Source organism: Colletes latitarsis, chromosome 4, assembly GCF_051014445.1.
Source record: "Colletes latitarsis isolate SP2378_abdomen chromosome 4, iyColLati1, whole genome shotgun sequence".
NCBI lineage: Eukaryota > Metazoa > Arthropoda > Insecta > Hymenoptera > Colletidae > Colletes > Colletes latitarsis.
Genome location: NC_135137.1, coordinates 40,625,097 through 40,636,131, shown reverse-complemented (window position 1 = coordinate 40,636,131; position 11,035 = coordinate 40,625,097). Strand labels below are relative to the sequence as shown.

The 11,035-nt window shown below is 40.3% G+C and overlaps 1 protein-coding gene across 1 annotated transcript; it reads left to right on the top strand.

The window, feature by feature from the left end:
• Positions 1–3,280: 3,280 nt before the first annotated feature.
• Pygo (pygopus family PHD finger) lies at positions 3,281–10,927 on the top strand. The gene is made up of 5 exons (XM_076763317.1): positions 3,281–3,964; positions 4,522–4,819; positions 4,894–5,913; positions 5,998–6,143; positions 6,229–10,927. The coding sequence occupies exons 2-5, from the start codon at positions 4,604–4,606 to the stop codon at positions 6,347–6,349; spliced, it is 1,503 nt and encodes a 500-aa protein (XP_076619432.1). The 5' UTR covers positions 3,281–3,964; positions 4,522–4,603; the 3' UTR covers positions 6,350–10,927.
• The last annotated feature ends 108 nt before the right edge of the window (positions 10,928–11,035 follow it).

Here is an 11,035-nt window from a genome sequence, read left to right as displayed (position 1 = left end):
CGAATTCAACTGGTTGCATTGGTTGCGCAACCGGGGTTCGATTTCTCGCGCGGCTTTCGACGCCGGGGATCGATCGGAATCGCTCGAAAACTGCGTTTTTGCCGCGCTTTCGGGGTCGGATAGAATGCAACCGATGAACACTCGCGCGGAGCGATAACGCGTAAAAATCGTTCCAGCTCGCCTTGTTCCTGTCAGTTTCAACAACCGCCAGTGTAATTTCGTTCGATCGTGTCCCCGTTTTATTGCGGAACATCCGAGGCGATGGATGAAAATCGTGTCACCTAAATACGCAGTTGATGGTGATTCCTGAATTCGATGTGCTCTGTCGATCGATCTACGTTTACCCCGTGCGACGCGGAGAACCGAAAGTATTCGATATAATCAAAATAATGTATATCTTTTGCACACCACGGATAAAACTAAATAAATAAATACATCCTCTGCTTGTTCCCTTCCAATATGGCGTCGGTGTGCTCGAACGATTCGACTGTGTTGGCGATCGGGCCAAAATGAATTTCTCGTATCTAAATTTGAAAACCGTTGCTCAACAGCCCGAGACCCAGATCTCCCGATCTTGAAACGGCTCGATTAGTTTCTCCGTTCGCGGGAAACGTGTAATGTAAATTTTCTACGACGCAGGGACACGCGATCAGTTCCCGACTAATGCTCGAGCACACCGGGTCAAGGATGGTTTCTCTCTAGCGGTGTTCATCGGGCCTGCGACACGCAACGCGACGCACGTAGCCACTCGACCCGAGGAAAACTCGCTCCATGACTGTTGAAGTTGAATCGTACAGTCTGTCGCACAACAGCGTGGCCGCCATGTTCCTTAGAAAATTAATCTACCGCTTTAGCTCTCTGCGGTTGCGGGACATTTTTAATATTTCGTTCCAGCGGGTCCACTCGACTGTGTCCTCTTATCCTTTATACTTATAAGGTGGCCATTTCGAGCACAGAAGTAGCTAAAACCCAGAAAATACGTACTATGAAACACTTTGTACATTTGTAAAGTTATTATGCACTTATTCGATAATGGGTCCAGTCACCTCCATTAACGATTTATGGCTTGGCAGCGTCTCAGCAAGCTTTCTATCAATTTTTCTGCATATGGGACGAGCAACGACCTGCATATCTTACAAATGCGATGTGTTAGTGCTTCTAATAATAATTTTCCTTGTAGCCGTTGCTTCACGGTCGATCGTACGATAATTTCCAAAGGTCCGTTCAAGTTAACTACAGATTGAAGTAACACTATCCATTAGGAATAGTGTTTTCCATCGAATATTCGTTATCTACTGCAAAAATTGAACGTTATTTATCGATTGACCAACCCCCATCGGTTCTTATAAAATAGTCATCGATGACTCTGTATTTTTATAATTCGCGCAAATCGCTCGTCCTTATGCGGATCACGTTTCCGCGGCAGATTGGTTGACGTGTCGTGTTTGTTTGGGAAATACCAGCGTTTGTGGAACGCATTTGCATTGTTCTTCGATTGCCACATCTCGTCGACGCGACGGAATTCCAGTCCTTTGTCCTTCGTCCTCCTCCTGCGTGTTGCGCTCCTGTTTCCTTCGCGATCGTCTTCCCTTTTTCTCGTTCGTACCGTCGTTTTCTCACGACCAGGTCACGGGGACCATACTTTCGATACTTTCAGACTCCACGTTTATTTCGAGATACGTACTCGGGTAATCGTAAATTTTCTTTGCTCCCTGGTCTCTGTTTCTTCCAAGTTTGAGCCGAACGGACAGAACGGTACCCCGATTATGATGTTACATTAAACTACCTTAACGCCCAAACTTTAGGAACGCCCGGGCTAGTTGCTAATGCGACTATTAATGTCCCTTCTGTCTTGGGACTGATAAATTTCAATGGCCTGGTCTCGGTTAGGTCTGGGTTAAATAGACGCGTACTTAACGAACGATAAGACTTGATTCAATGGACCTAATTACGGATGTCTATCATGCTTGTGTGTACCAGTGTTAGATAAAACGTAACCTCGTTAATAATCAACGATTATGATTACCGTGTAACCGGTGATTAATTGTTATGGTTGTTCAGTAATCGGTGGACACGATTAATAAATCCTCCTAATCGAAGCTCGGTGAACATTAATCGCAAAATGATTGCATTTTTTATTAGGATCGTGTCAAGGAGTTAACGATATGTATATCAATTTATTAAACAAAGATATAATTACAGAACACACATATATTTTTATTTCAACACGATTGCTCGATTGGCGATTATAATTATCATAATTGCTTCTCGTAATCATTTACAAAATTAATTATGGAGTAATAAATCACTGCTTAACTCTGAAACGTAATATATGGAAGTAATAATTTATAACCAGTACACTGTTTTCCTAGCAAATATGTCCGAAACGTTGTTGTAATTAAAAGTTGGAGGCTTAAAAGTTTGTTAATCGATCGGGTGCACACGCTCCGGGCGTTTTCAAAGCCAATTCTTTTGAAAACGAAGGCTCGTAATAAAAGAACTCTTGCATTTTTGATGTATGTATTTGTTTCAAGACGACTCGGTAGGCACCATTTTGAACATCTACAGTAAAATAAATAAATTCATTATTTAGAGAGCACCAAAAACATAATATAAAAGTTTTCTCGTGCAATATACAATTAATTATAAAATTATAAAATTGTACTTCGCAGTCTCGCTCCTTAAGGACTATGCCCGCCATTTTGGGAAACTGCTCTCGACAGAAATAAATTTTAAATGGTCGGACGATTAATGGAATCGGCAAAGCTGCAGATATTCTCTTAAAATGTTAGCAGAGATAATTTTTTAACCTTTCGTTATGAAGGTGTTTCCATTGAAAAAATGTTATTACATAGACGTTCGTCGACGACGTACTCTTGTCCTCGGGAATCACTATCGAACGAAAACTCTGCGAAGATAAGACAACTTAATCATAGGTTTGCGAACTGTATTACAAGTAGCTACGAAGCAACTGTCCGCAGTAGATATTGCGCGAAACCCATTTTCCAGTTGTTAAACCGTACTAACTTGCTAATGTAACTCAAATAATTAAAGTGACGTGTACAGACCCTACTCTGAGGTTACAGAGACAACTCCTGGATCCTAATGCGAATGGAAGATATAACACGCAGAACTGCCAAAAGGAAGACAGAGAACGAGAGAGAATTTCAGTCGCACGTAATAGTCCCGTCTAAGTAACGTATGTTCTAAACTAAACTGCTCTATCTTAGGTGAACTTCTGTTGCCTAACTCGCGCCGCCAATTGAAAATGTTCCCCATTGTAATTAACCATGCGGACAACTCTTTTCGTGCACGCGTACGTACGCGACAAAATTTTGTACGTGTAATCGTACGTACGTAATTATTTTTAGTGGTTTCGTTGAAAATACAGTTGCACTTGCGGCATAGAATAAAGCAACCTCTATGTGACCAAGATTGAAACGTTTTAAAAAAAACTTTATCGAAATTTTATTATTACGTGAACGTGATTCATAAACCGCGATATCGATAACCAATAAAATGCCTTTGGGAAGAATGCAAGCGACCGTAGCTATATTACAAAGCTGCCCTAACGTGTCGGTCGTTCGGAGGTTTTAGGAATGCAGACGGTAGCGTCATCTGCACGATGCACCGTGCAATTCCCTAACGCGAACAATACAACTACAGGGACACGCGTAACGCGACAATGGCGACCTGAAAGACTGGCGTGCGTTTCCTTGATACGTATACTTTTGACATCTCGCCAGTGTTTACCGTGTGCTTTTCGCGCGTTCTTGAATGTGAAATACGTTCGTGCCGCGATAAAATATGTGACTGGTAAAGTGGAAGCGCGAGAAACGAGGAATCGCGTGGATCCAGCCGTTAAAGCTAGCTAGGCGCACGACATAATTCAATGGTGTTGGTCCCTGCCGAAAAAACGGGAAAGCCATGTATGCATCGATATCTTGCCAACTATAATGCGCTGGTAAGCAGACGAATCGTTTTTATCTCTTAATATTACGCTTCTTTTCGACCGTACACCCCGTATTATCTACCGACGAGCATAGGTAGATGGTTTGGAAAAATGTGTAGGTTAGGTTGGTCTGAGAAACTGGCATCGGCGGATTTTATTTTGCTCTCTTTTCAAGGGGTTACCTATTTTTTTTGCGTTACCTTTATCGCATCGGACGTTCTGTTGTTCAGAATTATGTATCACTTTCACACGAACGATCGTTATTTCGTAAGAACACACTGAAATATCCCTTATTTATATTTACATACACAAATATAGCAACTTCCAATCGCGTATACAATTACAAATGTAAGATTATAAATACATCCCCAGAAATAATAATAATAATAATGGAATGCACAAATGATATGTATCTCTCGTACTGTTCAAGTATCTATTTCACACCTTGTTGGTATTAGTAAACCCTGTTCCTCTGCCGAGTGTATATATAGCTTGTTAATGCATATTAAACGTATTACAAACGTTTTGCGAATATGCAGAGAAAATGTTTCTTTGTTTGTAAACAACAGTGGAGCAGCAATAGACACTTGTCACCTAAATCCATTGTGGTGCTGATACGGCATGTTAAAATAAAGGAAGAGAACGAAGGAGATGAGCCACAATATTGCAGGCATGCCACCCTTTGCAAGGATGCCTTTGGGGGGTATGGGTATGGGTGTGAATATGGGACCTAGTGCCCCACATCCTGAATCATCTGCTCACCCCCATCCTCCACCACCACCACCTGCCGGTGCCAATCCTAAAAAGAAAAGACGTACAAATGCAAATGTTGCTCAGCCACCACCACAGCAACCTCCAACAGTGCAGGTAATTAGAATTAACTCCGAATGAAATTTGTTAAATTCCGTTCTATATGTTATTTATAAAAAATGTATTTCCAGGATCTACTACCGCCGCCTTTAACGGGATATGGAGATACGATCGTGGCGAGTAACCCTTTTGACGATACGCCGCCGCAAACTACGCAAAGCCCGATGATGCACGGTGGACCACCTCACATGCATCCACACCACCCTCATCATATGGCTGGACCACCCATGAGAGGCATGAGTCCATTAACTTCTATAGGTGGAATGAGTCCCATGATGCCCCACAACATGGGTAGTATGAGTCCAATGGGGAACTCTCCCATGACGAATCACATGAATCACATGGGAGCAATGTCCCCTATGAATCACGCGCCGATAGGCGGCATGAGTCCCATGAATAATATGGGCCCGAATATGCCGCCCGGCCCGATGAATACTATGAACAATCATATGAACATGAGTCACATGGGTAATTCTCAACTTAGCGGTCCACCAATGGGCAGTCCAATGAATAACATGAACAGTGGTCCCATGGGCAGTCCCATGAATAACATGGGGCATAGTATGGGAAGCCCTATGGGTGGACCATTGGGATCTCCTATGAATACAATGGGAGGTTCCAATCATATGCCTAATGGACCAATGAATATGAATAATATTAATAGCCACATACCACCTAATAGTCCATTAAACGGACCGTCTATGAACAGTGTAAACAGCCCATTGGGACACAATGGATCTCAACCACATCCGAATCACATGGGGAATAATTTAAATAACTTAGGTAGGCCCATGAACGGACCTATGACTACTATGAGTTCCATGGTATCGAATAATATGAATATGAGTGGTCCAAATCAGATAAGTAATATGAACATGGGCGGACCGCCGATGAACAATATGTCTAATATGAGTATCAATCATCATAATCAAATGACCCACATGGGTGGTCCTATGGGTTCAATGTCCAGCAATATGGGCGGTGGCCCTCCCATGGGTCATCCCATCAATCTGGGGGGTTCCATGCCACCTCATGGTTTTCAAGGTCCACCGGGAATGGGACCAAAACCAATGCCAGTTTCTGCGGGAAAGGTAGATTTGTTGTCGTATTTATAGTACGTACGTACGATGCCGAACCTTAACAAACAAATTGACATCGTTCTAACGTCGTTATAGATATATCCCCCGGATCAACCAATGGTATTTAATCCACAAAATCCTAACGCTCCGCCCATTTATCCGTGCGGAGTGTGTCACAAAGAAGTGCACGATAACGACCAAGCGATTCTTTGTGAATCTGGTTGTAATTTTTGGTTTCACAGGTAAGCTGAAACTTACGAATTCCGTCGGCATCTCGTTCGCGTACATGTTGCGTGATTACTATGGCATTACCAAAATTTATTACAGGGGATGCACAGGATTATCGGAAACCGCTTATCAGTTACTAACGGCAGAAGTTTACGCGGAATGGGTGTGTGATAAGTGCTTGCAGTCGAAAAACATACCTTTGGTTAAATTTAAACCATAACACTTCTTGACACGTCGTATATGCGACGCACGAGTGACTCTTTGTTAGCGTTTACACCTTGTACACGCACATATGCGCGTGCGATTGCACACACGTATTCACGTACGGCATACACTAATGCACGGGCGAAATCGTGCATATAATATAAACATGCGCTGTTTGTTAATATCTTAGCTTTAACTTGTTGAAATATTAGGGTATCATTATAAGCCGTATCGATGAATGAGATGGTAGGAGCAACATATGTTCGAAAGTTAAATTAAATTTTGAGTCTGTTCATGGCAAGTGGATTCGTCCGTTTGAACATTTATTTATGACTTGAACTTGAGAGTTTTTAAATCGCCGGTTTGTTTTCTGTTGCCATTATAACGTCAAACATATTAAAAATAAGTCCAGGAGGCATACGCGTTTTTTAAAGAAAACTGAAAATTAAAAAAAAAAAAAAAGAGGAAGGATATTAAAAAGTATATAAACGTCGAAGAACCTCGTTCGATTTCTTACTGCTAATTGCATTTAATTCGAAATTAAAAGATAATCGTATGTATAAAATAAACAAAATATACATATATATATTATATATATGATTGACGATAAAAGCTGCTGAAAATACACAGTAATTGGAGGTGATCTGAGTGTGGTCTGTTTGTTTCGTTTAGAATCGGGTGAACGTTCCTGATAAACTATAATTGATATCCACAAGTAATTAACAACGTGTGTTATTTTATAAATAATTTTTATTTATGTCTTCACCATTTGTCACCAGGCTCGTTATGTTAATTAAAGAAATCCAAAGGATCTAAGCGATACTTTTGAGAGAAAGTATCGCGAATGCACATCTAATTATTTAAGGACAAAGTATAATGAATTTCAGACAATGTAAATCGTTCTCATAACGCGACATTTTAATGTAAATGTTCATATCTACCATCGAGTGTCGAAACATCGGAAAATTCCTAACCCCACTTCGTATAATTAAATTATCACCCAAGTATTTTGGATGCGTAAAAAACACGTTTGAGTAATACAGCCGAAGCGCGAAATAAACGAGGATCGCCGCCATGCTCGAGGATACCATCCTCAAACGTTGTTTTTTTTGCTCCCAAATGTTACAAATGAAAGTGCTGCAATTCTTGTATTTTTATATTTCAAGTATTTTGGTATAAACCATGGTCAGTTATATACTTTCGAAATATGTTAGTCTTATAGTTTAGAATATATTCAAAATGTAAATAGAAGTTTTAATACAGCATGTATAGAAATATTTCTATCTATTTGCGAAGATCGATCGAAGACTTTTGCTGTAGGGAGTGTTTCTCTTCTTACCCGGAAGTCCGTATATCGTTTCTTGCCATGGTTTATGCTGTTAACTAATTCGACACGCACGATCGACGAGTTTCGTTAATCTTGTGTATGGTTCTCCATGTATTCAGAAAACAAGCAAGCAAACAAAGAAAACATAACAAGAATTCGTTTGACTGATAATTTGCAGGGTCCTTTATTAAATGTAAATAAAGTCACGCGATAAATGGATCGGTTACGTTCTCGTGAGTAGAAGTGCGAAAGTTTAACGATAAATTCTATGCAGATAACGCGCTGGACTGATTTTACAATACTAACTAGCGTGCGGAACGATGCCTTGGAAACGCAAGGCAAATCGAATCGTTGCGATGCGCGCGATTTTCGAAAACCGAGCGACGCACTTGTATCATTTGTAGGCCCATGTTTTTTCTCGATAGTGTTTCTCGTAACTCGATGATAACAGGATTCGTACGAATATAAATTAAGCTCAAGATACTTCGTAAATATACCGAATGGAGTGTCGTATTTAGTTTACAGTAACGAAATCTCTGTGCACACACATACACACACGAACACACGCGTACGTACATCCGTATACACGCCCTCTTTTCATCGAGTTCAAATTCAATCGTTGCATTTCGCCAAACATTTGGCATCGATAATGCAAACAAAAAAAAAAAGGAAAAAAAAAATACGTACATCGCGAAAGAACTGAGTATTATCGACTTAAAAACAATTAACGCGGGTAGAAGACAGAAAATGGGAGGGGGAAAGATAAAATTGAATTCCGTCGGCAGCTAACGCAAAATTAAACGAGTTTACGGATTGTATAATTTTTTTATATACGAAATATAGCTAGTTATCATTTTACTATTCGACGCGTGCATTAAACGGAGGACTGATTTCGCAAACTTTCGGAGTAGCTCGGATGTAACTAGTTTCTCCTATTAGCCATAGAAGCAACTAGTTACTTCTGCGACCCTTTCACCCGGAGTTTCTCTCCGTGTAATCCACGTTTTAAGCTTGTTTTACTGTAATCCTTTTTAACGAATATTACACGCGCGTAACATAAACACAGGATCCTATAACTACATAATGCTCATATTAGTATTACAACGAATAGAGTACCATCTTCACGTATCTTCGTTCTATGTTTTGTCATTGTCGTGTGGGAGAAAGGTCACGCTGGAAGTTGTTAACGTTGCTTTCTAATTTTTTTTTTTTTTTTTTTTTTTTTTCTTTTTCTTTACTACGAAAAATTATGTACACGAGAATGCAAGGGATTAAGCAAACGAAACAGAACAAAAAAATGACAGAGAAAAATGTTATTCGGCGTGGGGGTTGGACGGTAGGTGTGTATACACGAACGATGCTGGAGACTCGGATGATCGCGGATAGGCGTTTTCTAGTACAAACGAGCGAATCGTAATTTAAGTAGTTATTAATAGCGTCTACTTTTTCAGAGTTCACGAGTGCAAGTTGTACCGTTTACGAACGAAATCGTGATGTGCTCGCCGAAACACGACGCACGCCTAAAAGATTTAAACAAAAAGAAAAAAAAACGAAACGCTACGACTCCGTTCTTCTTGCAAACGCAAAAAGAAAGAAAGGTTCTTTGACTTATTATGTTTAACAGTAGCTTAATCCCTGTACAATTTGTTTCGAAGCAAATGCATTTGATATGTGTCTGAATCTTTGTCTCATTGTACCACCTTCAAATTCGATCGACTCATTGTATTTCAGCTATGTTTTCGTTCGCGGTGAAGAACCGGAAACGTTTACCCTCTGTTACCAAATCACGACGATCTCGCAAATATGAAAACCTCTTGCACCGATACTATGTTAACGATGAACATTCGCGGACTATCCTTTTCCGATTTTTATCAAACTTTTTATCGAAAGATTTTATTATTCAAATGAAATTTTGTTCATCTCTGCTAACGAAATGGCGCGGAAATGCACTGGCGTGCCACGAATCGCTATGGTGCGACTTGTAAATATCGTTTGTATCGTATCCACGAATCGGTAACACGCGAACTGTCGCGCCATTTCTTTCTCGTTTTCATTTTGATCCGAGAGGACGTTGGATCGCGTGATTTTTCACTTCTTCTCCCCCTTCGTTCGAGGAAAACTTGAAACGCGCGATTTGGATGCATTGCTTTATTACTATTATTATTATTATCGCTATCGTCGTCGTCGTCGTTGTATCATTACTTTGTACGAGATCGACGTTTGTTACTGGCAACTGACTTATATTCATTATTAATTTTAACGCTTCAGAGTATTGTACGAGCGTTCGATTAATGTGCCGCGATTACTCGACTGTCGATTTCTAACGCGTCGTCGTTATTTTCTCGAAATACGCGTTAAGCGCCGAGCTACTATCTTTCCGTTTGCGCCACGCAATGGCCACAAACATGGCGACGCAACGAGCTTATAAGAGTAAAAAGAAATGTCATTTACAAGGTGCTTGACGCGTAAATTCAACCCTAAATCTATAGACGACGATTTCGAGTCGCGAACCAAGTTGGAGTAATCGTAGAGTCTGTAAATAAATTTATATAGTAATTACACTTTACGTATCTCACGACTTAGTAATAAGGGTATTTTATAACTTAATAACGCATCAAATGTCTGGTACAGAAATTTGTTTACCGACCCTACTGTTTAGTCGAACTTGGTACGCGATACAAAGTCACGTCCAGCTAGGATTAGGGTTAATCGGAAAGCTGAAGAGGAAAATGGAGATCGCACGAGTAGGTACACGAATCGATATCAATGTCGAACACTGGTAGAGGAAGCGATGCGAACGTGGTGTCATTATTGGAAATTATCATTGGCAGCTGGAGAATAATCCCTCTGAGGATATACTAGGTTCAATTGATTCTGTCCATTCAACAGAGACATGGTAGACGCGAGGCTCCAATTGTTGGAACGTCATTAACCTGATTCTGTTGGGTCGAGTCACGAATAATCACCGTTATATGGAAATTGTCGATTTTTCCTCCCTTGCATTTGAACTTTTTAAACCAACGATATGAAAAATAAAAAATAAAAAGGGAATCAATATCTTTCGTTGGGTGGTTTTGGAATCTTCTAAAAAAAATGGCGGACTCTACATATCATGAACAGAATCATTTGAACCGAGCGTGCTTTGGAGAATTTCTTTCAGCTGCCTATGGTATACAGGATGAACTGTTCATAGATTATTTTCTATCATGTGATCACTGAATATATATATATATTATTCAGCAATAAAAAAAATTGTTACACACATTGCAGATCGGCGTGCGTATCTCACTATTTCGGTGCGCAATCAACGCGTGCGAAATTATTCTCGTTTTTCTGCGGCGTGTACATGTTCACTCATTGTACATATTTATATGG